The sequence below is a fragment of the Zalophus californianus genome, chromosome 5 (genome assembly GCF_009762305.2).
Source record: "Zalophus californianus isolate mZalCal1 chromosome 5, mZalCal1.pri.v2, whole genome shotgun sequence".
Classification (NCBI taxonomy): domain Eukaryota; kingdom Metazoa; phylum Chordata; class Mammalia; order Carnivora; family Otariidae; genus Zalophus; species Zalophus californianus.
The window spans coordinates 63,564,617-63,586,216 of NC_045599.1; the positions used below are offsets into that span (position 1 = coordinate 63,564,617).

At 38.4% G+C, this 21,600-nt stretch overlaps 1 protein-coding gene and 1 pseudogene across 1 annotated transcript; one reads left to right on the forward strand and one right to left on the reverse strand.

Annotated features, from left to right (window-relative positions):
• The first annotated feature begins 1,458 nt into the window (after positions 1–1,458).
• On the forward strand, positions 1,459–1,660 carry LOC113930111 (annotated as a pseudogene).
• Positions 1,661–19,585: 17,925 nt separating this feature from the next.
• LOC113928380 (40S ribosomal protein S14-like) lies at positions 19,586–20,131 on the reverse strand. The gene has a single exon (XM_035727442.1). The coding sequence runs from the start codon at positions 20,091–20,093 to the stop codon at positions 19,638–19,640; it is 456 nt and encodes a 151-aa protein (XP_035583335.1). The 5' UTR covers positions 20,094–20,131; the 3' UTR covers positions 19,586–19,637.
• Positions 20,132–21,600: the final 1,469 nt, after the last annotated feature.

A 21,600-nucleotide genomic window follows, 5' to 3' on the forward strand; every position in this document is an offset into this window, starting at 1 on the left:
GTGGTGGGAGTGCAGCTGGGACCTTTGAGTGGGTGTGAATAATCTTTCTGTGGGTTGAGTTGCACCCAAGAATAAAGTAAGACCTGAGCTTCAGAATGCAGCCTCTGTACTCTCTTCTAAAGACTTTCATTTATCTTTAGGTTAAATAACATTCTAGAATATGTAAGCAAAGTCCCCAAGGTACATGGTGTAGTAGTTAGAACAGATTGCATAAAAGCAAAGCTTGTATGAGGTATGTTGTATGCCCGGTGTTCTATGGACATTCCGGTATCATGTGCATTTTCAAAAAAAAAAAAAATTGGGTGTTCCAGCCATAAGCTCATTTTTTTAGGGGCCATAAATGTTATGCATCTGGAAGTATAAAGGCAAATTCATATCAAACATAGCTGGTCTGTTAAAAGGTCAAGAGAATTACTATTCCTCCGGCTCCCCACCCACAACCCCTTTGGCCTTATAATCAAAGCTCACTGTGTATTGACATTTCAAAAATGAATGTGACAAAAATTTATTTCTTTACTCTCCTGAGTTTCTATTCTACAGGGAAAACTCATTGTCTAGGGTTTCTATCTTTTGATTCATGATACAACATTCACATTACAATCGTGTGTGCATTTTTTTCTATTTATTCAGTCAGTGAGGAAATTGAGATATATAACCTCAGAAATAGCAGATTCAGTATAAAATGCACTCAATCAAGGTTAAACTATTTCATTGTTATTTGTGGAGAACAAGGCACATGGTATCAAATTTCAAAATATGTGTATAAAATTGAAAATATAATGCGTTTTTTTCATTAAACTGAAAATATATGGCTTTTCAGTTCTAGGTTATAATATTTTTGGAAATCACTTAAGATATTTTAAGAGCTTTAACAAAACCAAGCCTGACATAGTTGCCAGAATAAGCATAGTTTAAGTCTTACATATGATAAGTTTTGTTACTGACTTCCTTAGGAAAAATAGTTTTAAAATCAAACGCATTGTTTTTATGGTGTGAGAGAAAGAATCCTAAGGAGAGAAGAAGGTACTGAGGAGATAAGGGAGGACGACAGAAACAGAATTTCCAAGGTGCTGTATCCAGCATTTGTTCATTTCCTATTGTCAATTGTCAATACTTTTCAGGGAGCCTCTTCCCTTTTTATTTGTCCCCTTTTGGGGTTGCAACTTTCTTTCTGGCCTGACAAATTAACAAACCCATACCTGAAACAAACTTCTCTATATTTATTCCTCCCCTATTTCATTTCAAGTATTTAAATATTTAGTGCAAGACACTGCATTAGGCCTTGTGGGGATAGCAGATATGTGGGCCATGTACTTGTTCCAAAGAGAACTCAGCACATCTGCAAAACTGGCTGACTAGCAATTAGAAAGGAGCTAAAAGATAGATCTCCCTTACAATCCCATCTTCACCAGCACACTGCCCTCTCTTTTTAGCTTGACTTTATATTTCCACCATGAGATTGCTTCTCGGCCTTTTGGCTAAGATCAAGTGTAGTATATTTCCACTATGAGAATCCCTATTATTCAGGGTTGCAAATTTCCCGAAGCCTAGATAGCTGTTTAGCAAATGTCAGGTGTTTTTTGGTACATGTCAGAGAGTTAGGGGTAGGTACTGATTTTCTGCTACCATCTCTATGAACTAATGACCAGATGGCTAGTTACAATAAAAACAAATCTGAAGCCAAAGTCTGCCAAAGTTACCTGCATTTATTCATGAGCTGTCGCTAAAACTGTCAGACTGTTCTTGTAGCTGGGGGAATGTCAGACTTATCCTTAAACCCTCTGACTAGCATGATACATGGAAAGTTCAGGGGTGTCTGCATGGTTTAGTTGGTTAAGCATCTCCCTTTGGCTCAGGTCATGATCCTGAGGTCCTGGGATTGAGCCCTGTGTCGGGCTCCCTGCTCAGCAGGGAACCTGCTTCTCCTTCTGTCTCTAACCCCTGTTCATGCTCTCTCTCTCTCTCTCTCTCTCTCTCTCAAATAAATCTCTCAAAAAAAGGAAAGTTCACTTTGAGGAGGATGCAATGATACTTTTTTTTTATTGTTAAGATATAGTGAAAATATAATCATGTTAGTTTGTTGAGTTTTGATGGTCTTATATACCCATGTAACCACTATCCCAAATAAGATGCAGGATATTTTCATTCCCTGTTTCCCAGAAAATAACCTGATGGTGTTTTGCAATCAAATCCCCACCCCCCAACAACTGCCTGGTTTCTATCTCCATAAATTAGTTTGCCTGAATTTAGATTTCATGGATGCAACTATATTCTTTATTTTCATTTAAATTCTATTAACCAACATATAGAACATCATTAGTTTCAGATGTAGAGTTCAGTAATTCATCAGTTGCATATATAACATATCACGTGCCCTCCATTATGTCCATCACCCAGTTACCCTATCCCCTGACCCGCCTCCCTTCCAGCAACTCTCAGAGTTAAAAGTCTCTTATGGTTTGTCTCCCTCTCTGATTTCTTCCCATTCCCTCTTTCCCTCCCTTCCTCTATGCAGCTGTATTCTAAAGCAAGTTTGTAGTTGAATCTGGACAGACTCCCTGTGAAGTAAAGGGATGCATGGCTGGATGGGGCTGGGTTCTTAATCTTCTTCCATCATGTCAGGGAAGTGGGTCTGTAAAGTCCTTCTAACCAACTACATATCTTAATTATCTTAAACATCATGAAAGAAGAATTATTTCTTACATTCATTATGCTACTTAACAAACCCTCTGGCACTGATTTCAATAACAATATCTGAGGCAGCTATCTTGGGGAGTGCATTAAATTTGTCAAACCCACCTCACATATTGACAGAGAAAATTGTCTTCTGAAGATCTTGCTCCCTTAAATGTACAGCTCAATAGACTTGGCTCATCACCATAGCAGGGTTTATTGGTTCTTCTATTTCCTATGATTCTTTGTAGTATTAACCTTCATCATGGCACATATAAACTGAATTTACCACAGAATGTGCTATATCTTTCCTGGCATGTAGATTTTTTCCTCAGAGATTGGATCTTAGACATCTCTGTGTTTTCCATGTAAATCACTGTACCCTCCAGCACAGAGTGCTAAATAAATATTTGTTGCTATGATATATAGATGTATGGATGGATAGATGAATAGTTAAAATACTTATATATTATCTGAGGCTTTTTCAAAGAGTAGTTTATCAAGAATTCACGACATCATCTAGTTGTTATCTAGCTGAAATTCCATGGATAGATGAATAGTTAAAATACTCATATATTATCTGCGGCTTTTTCAAAGAGTAGTTTATCAAGAATTCACGACATCATCTAGTTGTTATCTAGCTGAAATTCCACGTTCAGTGAAAAGAGGGGATTTCAACTACAAATGCTCTCTGGCTGGGTGGGCCAGAACGATGCCATCCGCTTAGGAAATATACCTCCCTAGGGAGCTAAGAAGGGATGGATGATGGTGAAGTCTATGAAAGGAGATTTGTCTTCCCTGATTTTACCCAGGGTAAAAAGACATTGCTTCCTTGCTATGATCATTTTCCTTATTTCCTCCCTTAATTTTTATATGAGGTTTATTATATTATAAGGAGGATGTAGGAGGTTAATTAACTCAGTGAATCACCTAGAATTCATTGCCAAATTTGAGATGACTGGCTTAGAAAGAAAATATTCCTAGAAAGTAGTGATTTGGATAGCCATGACCATCTTTTTCCTAGCCATGACTTTCACTTTCTGAAATGATAGCTAAAGCCTTCCTCTGAATAAAAGGGCTTCTGTATTGCCATAGTTTACTAAAAAACAAAACACACACAAAAAAACCTGTGTCAATTTTATTTGCTTCATGCTGCATCAGAAAACATTAAAATCCTCAGTATCTATTTCAAGTTATCAATTAATTGATTCTAACTTGGTGAAATAAAAATTAATTTTTTCGTAGTTTCACATGTAGGACATGTGCTCTGTAACTAGAGAGGGAATTTTTATTGCCTAATGGATTCTTAGCACTAATTAGGGTTATACAATTATAGTTCAATGAACTAAAAAGCCTCATGAGAAAAATAGTACACTAATTGGGGTTTTAGATATGAAAAGGATAAATGCCTTTATCCAAAGAACACCAGTCTTTTGCCTCTCCTTCTAACTCAGGAACACTCCATTTCTAGCTATATACTCCTTCTGTGCCTCATCTTTCAATCTCATGACTCCCTCCTTCTGCCCTGGTCTCCTCTGAGCTATTTTCAACCCAGAAGCCAGAGTGATTCTATTAAACTGCAAATCAAATTATGTCATTCCCTTGCTGAAAACCTCCTAGTGACTTTCCATCTCACCCAGCCCTAAAGCCTATCACTATCACTATCGTTATATCCACGGCTGTAAGAAAACCTGACCTTGCTCTAGAACAAGAGACTATATTTTTCAAGTTTCTTCACTGTATAAACATCCTTGAGAAAATAGCCCAGAACAAAGGCAGTCAGTACCTCTGATCACAATATAGGTGGAAGTGTGAGAGACCCATGGAGAATTGTTTCTCAGCAGTTATGTACTTTGTCTTGTTTGTTGTCTCTCTCTCCCATTACCTTTTAAACTCCATGAAATAGGGATGAATGTTTGTCTTCTCTGCCCTCCACCAGTCTATCTCCAGCACCTAGAAGAATACCTAATAATAGATATGTAACATATACTTGCTAACCTCCTTCAGAGGTTACAAAGGAAGGGGGCTGATAGAACCATCCCTAGCTCAATGATATGAGCATAAGGCAGGCTTCTACTTCAGCTAAAGATATTTGGCTACCAATTCTGTCTCCTGCTTAGGGCACTGTCAGACTCAATGGTAGGTACTTAGCAATTATCTGTTGAATGAATATATGTAAGACTTACTATAAAGAATTGGTGTATGTGATTACAGAGGCTGAGAAGTCCAAGATCTCCAGTCAGCAAGCTGGAGAGCCAGGAGGGCTTATGATGTAAGTTCTAGTGCAAGTTCAAGGGCCTAAGAACCACAGGAGCTGGTAGTATAAGTTTCTTCTTGAGTCTGAAGGCCGGAAAAGACCAATGTCCCAACTCAAACACAGAAAGAATTCTCTTACTCAGCCTTTTATTCTATTCAAGGCTTCAACAGATTATCCTTCCCAGTGTGGGTGGGCCTCAGCCAATCTGTGCTCAGGTTGCTTAGAGCAGAAAGTGAGGGGCAAAGGTCAGGAGATGGGGTAGTTAGTAGGATTGTAAGTGTGGCCAAGAAGAAATAGGGTGAAGAGAGACTGGAATGGGCAGGGAAAATACTGTGGGGGTCCCCTTCCTGGCCTGAAAGATATGGAAGACTACTGTGGTATCTATTGGAAACTTTTGTATTCTTTCCTTCTCCTAACCTGGGGAGAGCCCTGAGAGGCGTGAGACTTCCTCTCTTAGTTTGTTCTTAACTTATCCTGGGAGATTTAGACTTGAGCCCCATCTCTCTAACCAGCTACCACTTTCTTTGTGACCAAGTTCCTTAAGCTAGGTGGGGAAGGGGGACCAGGGTTACTGTACAGGTGAGGGTGCAAACTAAATTAGCCCAAGGGTATAATTAGGATTCTCTCTTAAGTACTTGGTCCTAAATATATCATACAAAAGGACAAAGTTTTAGGTTTAGAAGTTAAAACCATATTTGGAAAAAAAACCCTCATCTTATCCAGAAATACCCAAAAACAGTGTTTAACCAAATACCTGGTTTTGGAGCACTGTGGGGAGCATGTTCAACTGAGTGTGAAGAAGAATGGACAAAACCCCAGGCCCAGTCAAGTTGACAGATAAAATGAACCATCACAATCACCTTAGTCCCACCAATTCTTAATGGGTACTAAAAAGTAAATGACACTGTTCTAAGGATCTGATGTGTTCAGACCACTCTGTTCAGGGTGTCTTTTCCATACACAAAGATTAGATGATCAAAGGTGACAGAGGATTAGTCCTCCTTGGCAGATGATGGTTGTTGATGAACAAGGTCATGCTAAACTAACTAAAAATAAAGAATTTAGAAACCCTATTGGAAACAAAACAATTATCTTTTTTTTTTTTTTTTTTTTTTTTTTAGTAATCTCTACATCTCTACAATCTCTACAAAACGGTGGGCTCAAACTCACAACCCCAAGATCAAGAGTCACATGCTCCTCAGACTGAGCCAGCCAGGCATGCCAGAATGATTATCTTTAAAAGGGGCTATAAAGATAATTTTGATGTTTCATCACCCATGGATTTGACATAGTGACAGGAACCGCACTGTACACTGAAAAACAAAATCTCCTTTATTGGAAAGTTTGAGGTAATGAGATGCCAAAACAGGTAAGTTCTGTTAAGTTGGGAGAGAAATAAAGGAGATTGCACAGAATAGAAGCATTGTGGAATGCGTGTCTGAGTGTGGAGAAGTAAGGACAAAGGCAGTAGAGACCACATATGTGGCAAGTAACACTGCTTAGGCATTATCCAGCTGTCTCCTATCTAGTCATATAACAAGTTATGAAATATCCTTTCTTTCCAACATCTTTTGTATCATGGTTGAATGAAAAATTTAAATTTCCAGTTATCTCAATCATGGAACTGAATCTTATTTTACTACTGTTGGACTTAACAAATGTAGACTATTAGGTTTAAGATCCTCATAACTAGTTATTTTGAAGAAAGTGCTATTTAATATCTGATTCTTGGGGCACCTAGGTGGTTCAGTTGGTTACATGTCTGCCTTTGATGCAAGTCATGATCCTGGGTCCTGGGACTGAGTCCTGCTTCCGGATCCCTGCTTGGTGGGGAGCCTGCTTTTCCCTCTCTCCCTTCCCCATTCCTTATTCATGCTCTCTCAAATAGATGAATGAAATCTTTAAAAAAACAAATTTATTGATTTACTTCCCATAAGGTAGTGCCAAATAAGAGTGAAGCTCTAAGCAAATTATTTGACCTATTTAATTTTTAGTGTTTTACAGATAAATTTATGGCTTTATGTATATATGTATTTTTAAAAATAACTTTAAGAATTACAGTCATTATCCAGGTTTCTTCTAATATGAAGTTTTAAAAAGTTTGTTGCTTTTTCATTCTGAAAGAATCAGAATTTCACATGTTGAAAATTGACCGAGGTTATTTTTCTTTTTGGAAAAAAAAAATGGCTTTGATTCATGGAAATCTCACAAGTCTTCAATTCATTCAAAGCTTTAGCTTCCCTTTCGGTAACTTACTCATTACTTCCTGAGAGTGGCCAGTCTCTTAGGCAGAAATGACTAGATTTCTAGAAATGGTGTCTCAGTGAGTCATCATTTTGGCCTGAAAATCCCATTTCCAGGGTATAACGTCTTGGATAGTGGCACACCCACTATGAGACATGTGTTAGCAGAACTGAAGCATTTATACATTAAAAATGTTTTTTTTCCCCTTAAGTTCTTGGACATAAAACAGAAATTTATGTTTGGGGTCATTCAGTGAATGTGGTCATGTACTGTGAGAGAAAGAGAACTACACAACTACAAACCAGCAGCGTTACAGGGCTTGGTTCTCTGGGGGGGAATGATCTAAGCTTGGAGGGAAGACCAGAGTTCAGGACTCACCATACTAGGGATCAGAAAATCCCAAGAGCCAGCTGGGCGGATTACAAATCTCTGTTTTTTTCTTAGGTTTATTTCTGGTTTCATTGTGGTTTTATTGTTGCTGTTGTTTCTATAATGGACATTATTTTTTTCATTTCTTCTAATTGATACTGTTGTATAGGAACCTTAATAATTTTGATGTTGACCTTGTATCCTGCACACCTTGCGAAATCTTCTATTTGTGAAAATCCCACAACACGTAGGTAGGCAATACATAGAATTTTGTTTCTTCATTTCCAATATGTTGCGTTGGCTAAAATTTACAATCCACTAGAGGAATTATCTACATTTGTTTTCTAAGTGTGGTTTTTTTTTCAAATCACAATGTTGAATTTTATGAAATTTTTTTCTGCATTTATTATTATGATCAAGTCTTTTTCCCTGATAGCTACTTAATACTTTTCTATTATTTAACTCTTCCTATATTCCCAGGATAGATGGAATTAGATCATGATGTGTTATTTTACATACCATTTTATTCCTAAATAATACTTCATTATCTAATATTTTGGCACTGATATTTATGTTAGATTGCTGCCTAAATTTGATTTGGTTTTAAAATGTGCTTTATATCTGTAGGTGTCTTTTTTCATTTTGAATAGTGTTTGTGTTTTGTTTTATTGATTAGTCTTCTCTTTTACCTTTTTTCAGGAAATCAGGTTTTGATTTCATTGGTTATTTTTTTGTTTCTTTGTTTTCTACTTACACCTGCTCCTAACTTTATTTTCGTGCTTCAACTTTCTTCAGATTTATTTGTTTTTTTATTTTTCCTGGTTTCTTCAGTTAAAAGCTTAACTCATTTAGCTTTGTTTTTTAAAACTGTTTTTAAAAAGTAAAGTAAATTTATTTTATTTCCATTCTTAGAACACCAATGCCTCTGTTCTATAAATTTTGCTCCATAGTACTTTCAATTGTCATTTGCTTCTAAGAGTTTCATCATTTCCATCATAGCTTCCTTTAGTAATCCCATGAATGAGCTACCTAGGAGCACATTTTAAGGTTTTAGTGCATGTGTGTGTTTTCATACATGTTTACTCTTTCCTAGTTAATATGCTTGCATTGTGGGTTAAAAGCAAAGTCTGTATGATGTTAATTATTTCAGATATTTTGCGACATCCTCTGTTCAAGTTTCTGTCTCTGTTGTTTCTACTTAGTCTCAAAATCCAGAAGGAGGTCTTATAATTATGGTTTTACTGGAGGACATAGAAAATCTGGCTACTAATCCTACAGGTCTCTCAATTTACCTGATCTAACAGTATCTATATTCATTGCCTTCATAAATCTGCGACTCTATAGAGACAGTAGCCCTAAGAAATGTTGAGAGCAGTTTGTGTTGTTGTTTTTTAGTGTGTTTCATGAGAGGGCAACTCCCTTCCTGGCTATAGTTTTAAGCAGTGGCCCCTGACTCACCTGGACTGCTTTTGGCTCCCTGCTCACAGGGACTTAGCTCTTGGCCCCTGCTTCCAGACTCACAGCTCAGATGACCAGTGGGTTTGGGACCCATTCAGCGTCTTGAGTTTTCTTTCTGTTTCTGATTCAAGAGAAGTTTTATTTCATCTTTGATCCTGTTATGCCATTTTGGTTTTTCTTTCCTATATTTTATTCCTATGTGTTGAGATCAGAGTGCATCCAAGCATAAACTTTTTGGACTCTATTGACTTAAATGCTTTTATCTTTAAAAAATTTGGAATTTTTTTGTACATGGCATGAGATGAATATCAAACTATTTTTTCTCTCACCAAGATGGAATAAAAGTATCTCATTTATGCAGCGATAAATCAGGCTGTCCTACGGGATTTAAAATACCACTAATTGGTGGACTCTGGTTGACACTGATTTGGAACTCAGAAGTATTTTACTTTTGGAATTAAAATAATTTTGAAAGGGGCACAGTCTTTTTCCTATCATCTTAAAACCTGTTTCACTCACTTGTGTAACTTGCCAGGCCTGAAAAGCATCAGGTATGCAAATTACAATGTAAAATCCAAGTCCTTCAAGTTTCAAGCTCATGGATGCCTTTAGTTTTGACTCATTAGAAGGATTTTTCAAAAATGTACTTTGCAAAATATCTTTTCTTCTGATTTTGCTTGTGTATAGCATAACTCTCTTCAGATAGCAAATGGAATATCTGCAGAGGAAATGGTTAATGTCTAGTCTAAGATTTGGCAGTAAATATTTAGAGCAATAGGTGGTTTTTTTCAAGATCACTGAACCTTTCTTGGCCTTAACTTCCCCATCAGTTATAATGAAAGAAATGGATTATCTGACCTTTGAGATTCATGTGGGAACATGGCTGTGTCTGTATCCTGGATCTGAATAAATAAAGTAATAAGCGGCACTTGGAGAAACTACCATATGATGTGTAACTAGGTGTGATGCTGTGTCTAATCCTGTTTGTTTAAAATTCATAAAAAACCATTAGTGAGTTGGAAGACAGAGTGAAGAACCCATTAATTGCATGGGCAAATGATGCTATAGAAGGAGGTGTTACAAATGTGGGGAGAATAGAAATGATAGGTGTGGTATCCATGCCCAAGAGAGAGTAAAGCACTTGCTGAATGATGTGCACATTATGTTTGTTATTCTAGCAAGAATTTTTCTTAATGAGCCAGAGTCTCCCATTGTTTAAATTGTCCCCTTAAGTCTTTCAAGCACTGGAGTAACAAAACTGCTTTTGATGTTACCCTGATATCCCAAATGTTACACTTCTCAAAGTGTAGTTTAGGCAGTTGAGAAGATCTGACTCAATTTAATGTTCAGTTTTATGTACCAGGGATCTTTTGCATGATATCTTGTTTTCTCCCTGGAGGGTTATATTAATTGCAATAGGAACACCGAAGTAGTACTACACATTTAGCATTATTTATCTCAGCATTAGGCACACTAAGGACCTATTTAGCTGGTGGGAGCTTCAGACACATTTTCAGTTTCTAAAGAAATCAAGTTTTATACCCAATCCTTTGCATTTCTTAGCAAGCCTCTCTGTAGCCTTAATGAGCTATTCACTTTCTCACAGGAACACTGAGTATTAATAACAAACTATCCATATTGCCCAAAGAGACCAATGTTTTGTCGACTTCGAGTCTTCTAATTTTTCAGATTCGCTGACTGGGGCATAATTTTGGTTACTTATTCTTTCATATGTTTTGTTGCTGCTGCTACGGTTGTTGACCATCAAAGCAATTTCATAACTTTGACATGGATACTACTTTCCTGTACCCTGAAATGTTTATTTCAGTACATATACTCACAGTTGCTGTAGCTCAAGTTCAAGACTAATATATTGTAATGTTATCAAATATTTGTCCTTCCCGTTTCTTTCTCTTTCCCAGGTTTTGTTCTAAGTTTGACTGACTCAAACTCAAGTCACCCCCTGGGACTCTTTGTGTAATCTTGTCCTTTGCCCCCACTGAAAGAAAAGAAGACCGTTTATTTTCATTTTAAAGTTTTACAGCTGCTCACTACATAGGGGAAGTGAAAGGAAACACTGAAGATAACAAATTAAAGCATGTTTAGACTTTCACACATTTTTATCTGTATTCTTTTCAAGGGTAGAAGAGCAGATCTTTTGCATTTTTTTTCTTACTTTCATCCTTGACTGGTCATCACCAAACATCATTTTGTCCATTTTCATACATTAAACTGGTATTTACTTTAAAAACCTTATTTTCCTTAATTTTTCAGAATACAAGTAATGCATACTGTGTGTATGTATATGTGTATATATATATATATATATATATTCCTCAGTTATATAAATTCCTAAAAGTACAAAATCTTTTTGTGTATGCACAGTGCTTTTGATCAACTTTGCTATTATCTTTGGAGAACAGTGATAGTTGTCCAACAAGGCATGTCTACTGCTATGAATTTTAAATGTCTGAATTTCATTTAAAAAACAAACTGATCCATGACAACATTATTTGTTGGGAAAATTCAACCAAGGCCAGTGTGATCAGGATCAGGTTTCTGAGAACTGGAAGCTGCAAGTGAGAAGTTGCCCGTAACCACTTTGTACTTAGAGGTGGGCAGTCAGAGGGATAACTGCATATGGACAGGGCCATGGCTCAGCCTTCTCCAGCAAAGCAAAACATTTGAAAGAAAAATAACCTCTTGACAGTAAAAATTAATGAAATAGCATTTCATTTCTTTGGCATCAAATAGTGCATTTAATTGACCATTATAAATAGCTATATAATTTATAATTCTAAAAATGACAGAATGTAATCAAGTCATGTCTGGAAAACATACTCTTAAATTGGTTAATCTTGTGATTTCTCTCCCAAATATTTCTGGACTTAGTTGCTGGCATTTCTTTACACCTAAAATATATTTCACTGTACAAATGTTTCAGACTTTCATGAATTCAATCTTCTATATCTTCTGCTTCAAATCCTGTTTTACAGGACTAATACTCTTTGTTTTATTCTGTCGCCAAAGTGCTAGCATTCTCCTGGGAGCACAGGATTGGAGGAGATTAAAGGACACCAATTAAGAAAGCAATGGACCAGGTCTGGATCATAGTTATCTTCTATTAGGACTGAATTTTTTTTAAAAAATATTTTAAAAGCAGTTGCTGACATTTAAAAATTGGTAGAATGCACATAAAGACATGCTTTTTTTTTTTTTTTTTTAATAAATCGAGAGACCAGACAATCCTGTGGCTATATTCGAGTATGACAGCAATTGGTCTGGACCAAGGAATGCTGCTCCCTTAAACATGGAGCTAGCACTCTCACTTGTCATCATCCCTACTATTTCCAAGTCTCTTCATCTAGAATGCTCTATTTTGTTGCTGGTCTTTGTTTGAAAAGGTCCTTTCCCTGTCTATTTTCATAGTCACCTCTTGTCATATTTTTATAGTCCACATAAGTCATTTGCAATTTTTTAAAGTTTCATATGGTCTTAAACCTCAGAGACTTCCTGCAGCCTCTATAGTTTCCTCTTCCTGTCATCTTCCCTTGGACATCACATAGGTGTCCTCTAAGCATCAGTACCAATGCTCTAATTTCCTGACATAGCCTATCCTTCCACCAGCTAAGTTAGGGGTCCCTCCTTTTGTCTGAAACTGAAGCCTTGGCTATACTTCTATTAAAACATTTGTCCCATTAATGACCCTAGAGTGCATTTTTGATTTATCTGTAGCCCTTAAGTTTCTCTATCCCTGACTTGGTCCTTGAGGCCAGGGACCATATATCATGCAGACTTAATATGTTCACTATCAGTGACTTGCTCAGCACAAAGAAGCTGAATAAGCTCTGGTCTGGTCGAATAAATGAATAAAAAGTGAAGTATGTGTTTAAAGATATATTTCATTAAAGTGTTTTATTTGACAACTTTCACTAACTCTTAACATTTGATGGTATAAGGCTTCTCCCATCTTCTTCCTTTCCCTTCCTCTTTCTTTACTTGCCCCCCTCCCATAAGCTGTGGGTACGTGTGCATGCATGCACGTGCACACCCACACTACCATCACCTAGAGTAATAATGCTTAATAAGTATCCATTAGTTTGGAAGGTTTCAGTAGTATGGAAATACGGATTTAGAATTTGCAATGTAAATAGCACTTATTCTATGCCACTGGATGCACTGGATGCACTTATTCTATGCCAAAAATGAAATTTTTGATTGGTCTAAAAGTAAATAATAAAAATAAGATTAACTTCATGCAGAGACAGAATTAAAAGAAAAGGAAATTCTAAAGTCTCGACAGGCTCTGCTAGTTAGTATGGATCATGTAGATGTGGCTGTTTTCAGAAAGGAAGCTAGGAACTATTAGATAAGCTCTAAAGGAGTTGACTACAGAAAACTTCTTCATGATGACAGTATCACGTCTCCTTGCAAATGTGGGCCATGAATACCCTCATCTGTGTGCCTACCGCTGAGCTGTTTGTCTTTATGGAACTTTGCACAGCTGACAGCTAATGCAGGCATTTAAATGCAAAATCTGACACTGATGTTTTCCCCCAAATGACACTTCGATTCATAAATTATATGAATGTGGGTAGCACTATTCATTTATGAAATAATGCAGCTCCCACTTAGTAATGCAATTCAAAACATCTTTCACTTTATTTAGCCATTTCCAACCCCATTACATGTGACTCTGAAAAGAATAAAAATTGATTAGACAAGGAGTGAAAAGTGGGCAAAAGCATTTCCCAGCATGGGGCCCGCCTTGTGGCAAAATGATGGAACCATAACATTTTACTTCCTATTGAGGAGACGTTTCTTGCTTACGTGGCCTGTTTCTGATTAAAAGCATCTTTGTAATATTGCATTCACTTCCATAAAAAGAAAAATATGCTCTGTGCCAGGAAAGAGTCTAGTACTAAGTGCAAAAAAGATGTTACTGGGGCAAGACAGGATATTCCTGGTTCCAAAGTGTGTGGGATGGTGGGTTTTGAAAATGTAACAAATTAGGTCTCTTACCTTCTGATTCTTCAAGTTGGAAATGACAAAAGTGGAAATAATATAGCCATTACCAGCAGCTAAGTTAATAACAATAGGCATAATTTTTGAGCACCTTTTGAATGCCGTTTCCTTCAAATATATTATCGGTAGTTGTCAAAACAACCTGGAAATATAGAGTCACGGTCCTATTTTACAGATGTGGACTCAGCCAGGTTAAGTAATCCGCCAGAGGTGGGCAGTGAGTGTGCTGGTCAAGACTGCAGCTGTTAACTCCTTAGCTCTCGTCTCGTAGCTATCTCATGGAGGGTCTCCAGGGCCTCACTGTGAAAAGAGAAGGAGGTTGTGGTTGACCATCTTCCTTCATGTGATCTATGGGTCTGTGTGGTGGGGGGTACTATCTGCTTGCTTTCCTAAACTTTTTAGACTTCTAACAAAAGTCTATTTTGCTATTTAGGATTTTCCTTTTGAATTTTGGGGAACTGGTCTGGATGCACATCTGCTCTATTTCAGGAGTGACAGGGAGAATGCACATTCGCCTCTCTGGTGGCACTTGGGGTGTGTCATCCTGGTAAGTTGTGCATCGTCAGTGAGCTCAGGACACAGTCACGGGTGTACTCATCCACAGATGCTCAGTGAAAAGCAGCTCAAATTAGAGTCTGATAAAGAATAGCTTGTCAGAGGACAAGGGAAATATTTCACATATACTTTTCCATCACATTGTATTAGTTATGGGGATCTCGCGTTTTGAGCAGAAGGCTGCTAATTTCTCACGTGATCTTGATCAAAAAGTACAAAATCAGTGAGCAGCATACAGCTACAGGAACATGTCTCAGGTGGGTTGTGAATTATACAGCCAGATGGCCTCACCTCCCCAAAGACTGTTACAAAGTCATATATATTCTTTATTCATTAATTTCAAATTTTGCCTAACATTTTTATAGGTATTAGGCTTTTCTGCAAGGGAAAAAAATCCATTTTAATGAAGAGGAAAAGAGTAAATTTGGATATTATTATTCATTTTGCAGAAAAATTACAATCCTATACTTAAAAAAAAGTAAATGCTAAGATAATATTTGTGATCAAAATGTATTCACAAAGTGTCTTCTGCTTCCTTTATCACAACTATGGAAGTCTATTTCCCTCCTACTAAAGTCACGTGCCTTATTAGTGGCAGACAGAGCTTTATGCACTAAACATATCTATGTTTTATTTTGTTTTCTAAGTTCTGTTTTAAATATAACATAAGCTTATTGCACAGAACTGTTTTCCTTTTCTTCTTTTCGTTTCTTTTTCTAAATCCTATATAAGCCTGATATTGTATTTTTAGTTATATAGGAATAGGTGTTGGGTTGGAATCTCAGGCTAAAAATTCAATAGTTGGAAGTGAAGGAAAAGACTTAAGTGATCATGGTCAAGGAGATCATAAAGTAACTAGTATAATTAAAAAATGTTTCTTTCTTTCAAAGTCTGCATCCTCAGCTTGATGCACATAACTATAGTCCAATTTCTGAGGCCACTGTCAGGGATAGATGATCGAAGTGCAAAGCACAATGGATCCTATCTCTTTTGCTTTTACATATATATTTTCATTAGATCCACATATTTTCCCCATTTTGCATAATATGAAAGTGGTACTTTTGAAATTATTAACACAGGGCAGATGGTCTGCTCTCGTCAGTCTGACCTCTTCACAGCCCCTGAACAGAGCTTGTTTCTCCACCTCCAGGAGGGAGGCTCATTCTGTTTCTTTCTCTCCACCTGTCCTCACTCCTTCCCTGCAGAGTCTAGTACCTGACCCTCTCACTCAGTCTTCCCTGGAGGACCCAGTCTTCCCTTGCCTCAGAAAACATGTAGCTCTTAATTACACATTGTTCAGTCCTCTGCTCTGCTGCTCTTGGGTGTGAGTCTCCCTGCACAACTGGATTGTGGGCCCCCTGAAGATAGGAAAGCTGTTGTCAGCACCCCTCCGCACAAAGCAGAGCTTGAGCTCTCAGCGGGAACTCACTGATTGAGAGCCTGCTTTCTGCAACTTTATTTTTATTATTTAATTGAGTGAGATTCTGCAGGACATAAACAGCGCCCTTGAAACCAAGGCACCCTTGGGAGCTATATTAACTTAGGGCACATGGGCCCTATTTATTTACTGTTGCAATATACCGAGTTTGCTGTACTATCAATCACACAATCTGACAGTCTTAAAAAATGCAGTGCTTCTTCTGCCTCTCTTGGCTTTGCTCCTTCCCTGACGACCTTTTGGAAGCAGTGGAGTGGGACTAGGGAAAGAGGAGCACTTGTCATGCTCTGTCAACTTCTAGAACCTGAACTAGAAAACTGAAGAACAAGAATCCCTATATCATTTTTTAGAAGAATAAAATAGTACCCTTCCTACAGGTACAGAAAAGCACGGTATTTCTATTCACTCTTAGAATTTTAGACCTGGAATGAGGTGAGTGTCTCCTGTAGGGTGGCATTTGTCAAGGTAGAACTTACATTCCTGTTCTCTCTTTTCTTTTCTAGAGATTCCAGTGTGTCTGAGATGGCATGGATGAGTGTTTGGGGGCCTGTTTAGAGCTAAGCCCCAGACACATCTCAGCCAGGGTATATTTCCAATAAAGTATTCCAAAGAATGCTCCCCTGGTTATCAGGTTTTCTGGGAGCTCTGAGTTAGGAGGATAGATCTAGTGGTGATGAGCTTGAAGAAAGCATAGGAGGGACAGATTCATCCCAGGCCCAAACCACTGCCTCAACAGTCAAGCTAGAGAGGTATAAACATTTTAAATGTATCCAGGTTAGTATTGAAATGCATATTGTTTGAAGGGTATCTGAGCAGAGCATGGGAAAAAAAAAAAACTCAAACCTTTCTTACCTAAGGAATGCAGAAAGCCTGGTCCAGCCCAGGAGAAAGGGGCTGCTAGGAAGTTTATGAAGAAAGTAGGATAGTGGCCACTTTGGTTGGACTAGACTCGATCCTGGTCCTAGCAGACATTTTGATGAGAACAGAAGACTTCGGTAAAAGATTCATTCGGTAGATTGGACATCCATGAAGGGAATCTAAAGGCTGATGGTCTCCCAAGTACTTTGAAAGCAGAAGGGATTCCTGACATTCCTTGCTGGGGTGTGGGAGTCCTTAAGCTACTACCCGACCTGGCTCCCACGTCCTCAGGGGTCCTATACTTAGCAAACCTTTATTGCCCTTAGAGCAGGGCAAGTATTGGTGGGGACTGTCCTGATGACTCCTGAGAAATCAGGTCATTTATTGGCTTTGACTTGAAATGGTGTTAGGGTGGCCTAAGACCAGTGGGCCAAACCTTGTCCCTGATTGTGCCCTAGAGTGAACCCAAACCCTCAATTTCTGAATTATTCTGATGGGTCTTCAGGCGTTCAAGACCACAAGGGCGCTCTCTGGGCAAGAGCAGACTCCAGGATTAGCCTCAAGCAAAATGTATTTCTCTGGATTCCACGTAGCATGGAATTAGCCTTCCTTTGGTCGACAGCCCCTGTGTGGTAGAGCATTGCTCAACAGTACATTCTTCCCAGTGTCTGACTTCGGAGGGAAGGTGGGGCTAAGCACAGAGGGTTGAGGGTAGAGGTTTCTCAGAAATGTCTGTGTCACAAAGCAACTATTTTTCTCAGTTGAACAACTTTGAGCTTATTGCTTTCATTTTCCTCAAATATCTATCAAGGCTTTGTAACTTATGAGCAAACAAACTGAAACAGAAAGCCATTTTTTAAGTTAATTTTATATTTGGTCCAGGATCAGAAACTGCTCTGTCCCCACACCGGCCGTAGCCTGTAGCACAGAAACCATGCCTGCTTTTCCAACACATCGCTGTGCTCTTTGGTTAGAAGGGGATTAAGGAGACAAAAAAGAAAAAAAAGGTCAGGTTCTATTTGGGGGTAATTCTCAATGTCCCGTCTCAGCATCTCAATTACTTCTCTTCTTATTTTCTTTTCCATGTGTGTCAGGGCTTTAACACTCGCTGGAAACACTAACGTCCCACATTCTCATCAGCAGCCATGGATCCTGGTGCCACTCACTCACATTTTATTACAGTGTCCTGAGCTGCCCAGGCACTTCATGCTAAATTTAGGTTTAAATAAATACAGCATCTTAGTTGCAGCGCTACTAGAAAGCAGCTGGGACAAGAATAAATAGATCTCTTGCTTTCGCACTGCTGTGATGTGACAGATAACTTTGAGAGTCTTTTTTTTTTTTTTTTTAGCAAATATATAGGCATGATGATCCTTTTCCTGAGTCAAAATGTACATGCGGATCTAGTTTCCAATTCAAAAGTCCCAAGTTGAAATAGCTGTCTGCCTCTTAGCCTTGTTAGAACCCTGGTTTGTTCAACTGCACATTTTGGTTTATTCTCTAATGACTGCATCAATGCATCCTGCCTGCCCAAGTACCTCGAGGGGAAGGACTAATGTGAGGCTTTCTCAAACACTCATATAAGCTGCCACGGACTTGGGCCTATGGTGAAGCTCTCAAGAAGTATTTCCTGAAGCGATGTGCCCCTAATATGAAATTGACATTGTAAAATCAAGACTTAAAACATTTTTGGACATATACACAATACGAAGTATAAAAGCTGCCACAGAACGTAAATTTAAAAAGCAATGGTGCTCTTACCCCTATCTCCTACTCACTCAGTTTTCCTCTGAGAAGCAGAGTTTCCTGTGTGACTTTCCAAAAATACTATATTCATTTACAAATACAGAGAGAAATATATATATGTACATATCAAATGCCAGCTAAGTATGTATTGTGTCCTGCATTTGATTTTTTTCTTTAACCTAACAATATATCCTGGAGAATTTTCTATCAACATTAGGAAGCTAATGCATTCTTTTCTTTTTTTTTTTTTTTTAAAGATTTTTATTTATTTATTTATTTGAGACAGAGAGAATGAGAGAGAGAGAGCACCTGAGAGGGGGGAGAGAGCTCAGAGGGAGAAGCAGATTCTCTGCCGAGCAGGGAGCCCGATGTGGGACTCGATCCAAGGACTCCTGGATCATGACCTGAGCTGAAGGCAGTCGCTTAACCAACTGAGCCACCCAGGCGCCCTAATGCATTCTTTTCAAGAGCTGCATAGGATATATTCTATGGATATATGTTTTTCCAAACTTTTTACCATTATCAATTATATAGCAAGAATATTTTTGTATAGATGTCATTTCATAAATGGGCAAGTATAGCTAAAGGATAAATACCTAGAAATAGAATTGCTCTGTAAAGCCATTGACAAATTGCTCTCCACCAACTTCCTCTGTAACCGACTTACAATGCATGTGGTGACTATTTCTTTGACATACCTTGTGAGACCCAAGGGAAGAGAGTGACATTATTAATGGCAAACACTTACGTGGCACTTAGTCTGCACCAGGCGCTGGTCTATGTGCTTTACATATATTATCTCAAATAAGACTCGCAACAACCTCAGGAGGGAGGTAACTTTCATCTCCAGTTTACAGCTGGGATAAGACATTTTGCTTCAGGTCACCTAGCTAGTAAATAGCACATGACATCTGAGCCCAGGCTGTCTGGCTCTAGAACTCAGTTCTTTTTTTTTTTTTTTTGCTCACACAAAGCCAATTTATTAACAGAAAACAGTAATTTGAGGAATCCTGTTCACAGACGGCGACCACGGCGACCCCCCTTCCTGCGGGTGCTATCGGAGGGGATGGGGGTGACATCCTCAATCCGCCCGATCTTTATTCTTGAGCGGGCAAGGGCTCTGAGGGCTGACTGGGCCCCAGGTCCAGGGGTCTTGGTTCTATTTCCTCCTGTGGCTCGTAGTTTGATGTGGAGGGCAGTGATGCCCAGTTCCTTGCACTTCTGGGCTACATCCTGGGCAGCCAACATGGCAGCATAGGGAGAAGACTCATCTCGGTCAGCCTTCACCTTCATTCCACCAGTCACGCGACAGATGGTTTCCTTGCCAGAAAGATCGGTAACATGGACAAAAGTGTCATTGAAGGATGCAAAGATGTGGCAGACACCAAACACATTCTCTCCTTCAGCTACCTGAGGTCCAAGGCTGATGACCTGTTCTTCCTTCTTTTCCTTCCCCTTGCGAGGTGCCATTTCTGCGTGTCTTCTCCAGACTCCGCTACCGGAAAAAAAAAAAGTAGAACTCGGTTCTTAAAAGCATGACCCTAAAGTGCGCTAATCATGACACTTTTTCTTGAATATTCTCTGGTTTAGAAGAATTCCTCAATTCCTAGGTAGATTGCGTCAGACTCTACCGTCATACCCTGTTTGTTGCAGCCCTCCACAGCACTAGAAGCCTCTCCCCATCAGCCTTGAAAGTATTAGCTCCCAGCTTACTAACACATTCTCAAACCTCACTCTGGCCATAATTTGTTGAAATATCAATGTTCCTATAGATGAACCTTGCACTCCCCTGGCCTATCAGTTCCTCAATCTCTCCCTCAATGACCTTATCCTCCACTTTGTCTCACCTTCCTTTTCTGCTATCAGAACCAAGGTTCTAGATCTGGTCATCATTGTAACTGCATCTCTTTTATCATGTCAGTTTCATGCATCTTAACTTCAGACCAGCAACTCCTATTTTCTCACTCATTCCCTTTAATACCTGTACTCTACCAGCTCTTTGACCCCACTGGGGTCTACGATCCACTGATCCTATCAGGTGTTCACTCTCCATCCCTCCAGTCAATCTTACTTAGATTACTGTATAGCTGACCTCCGGACAAGTCACTCTGCTTCCCTTGCCCCCCTTCAATGTATTCTCAAAGTAGCAGGTAACTCTATTAAAATGTAAGTTAGATTAAGTCACTTGTCAGTTTAAAACCCTCCAATGTCTTCCCACTTCTCTCTGGACAAGGCAAAGTACTTTGAAGAGTTTATAGGACCTACACAGCCTATTTCATACTACTCCCTCTCTTCCTCACTCTACTTAAGCCACCTGTTTCCATTCCAAAGTCTTTGTTTTTGCCTTGTGCCTCTGCCTGGAACATCCTAAGAAAAATAGTATTGCAAGTAGGATAATTTCAGTTGCAAGTCAAGTGTGCACATGTTAACCTTATTCCTTTTTATTACTGCGCTCAACATAGTATGTTTCCCATGGACTTCTCTTCATAGATAAGTAAACCTCCAATCTCCAAAACCAGGAATTTATATGAAGAGATCTGATGTGGGAATGCAGATACCTTTGTTCCAGAGCAGTAGGCTGTCAAGACTGATTTTGCTTAAAATGTATACTTCCTATTTGTTGTTATAAACAAAACTATGAACAACTTGAAATAGCTTCAATATCCATAAATGGAAGATAGTGCTTGGCAAATTTATACAATGAAATACTACATAGTCATTAAAAAGTAATAAAATATGGCCAAAAATGCTGATAAAGATCATCAAATTAAGAAATAAATATGTGAGGGAAAAAAATAGAACAGTATATACACTGCTTCCTATATATTTTATCTACACATAGGTGAATTAGAGTTCTAGTTTGATGTAAATAAGTAGAAACATTTCTTTTACATATATATAAGGAACCACCAAGAGAGTTTACATTGGGAAAAGGGAGGCTATCGTTTTTACAATTTTATTTTAAAACCATGCACAT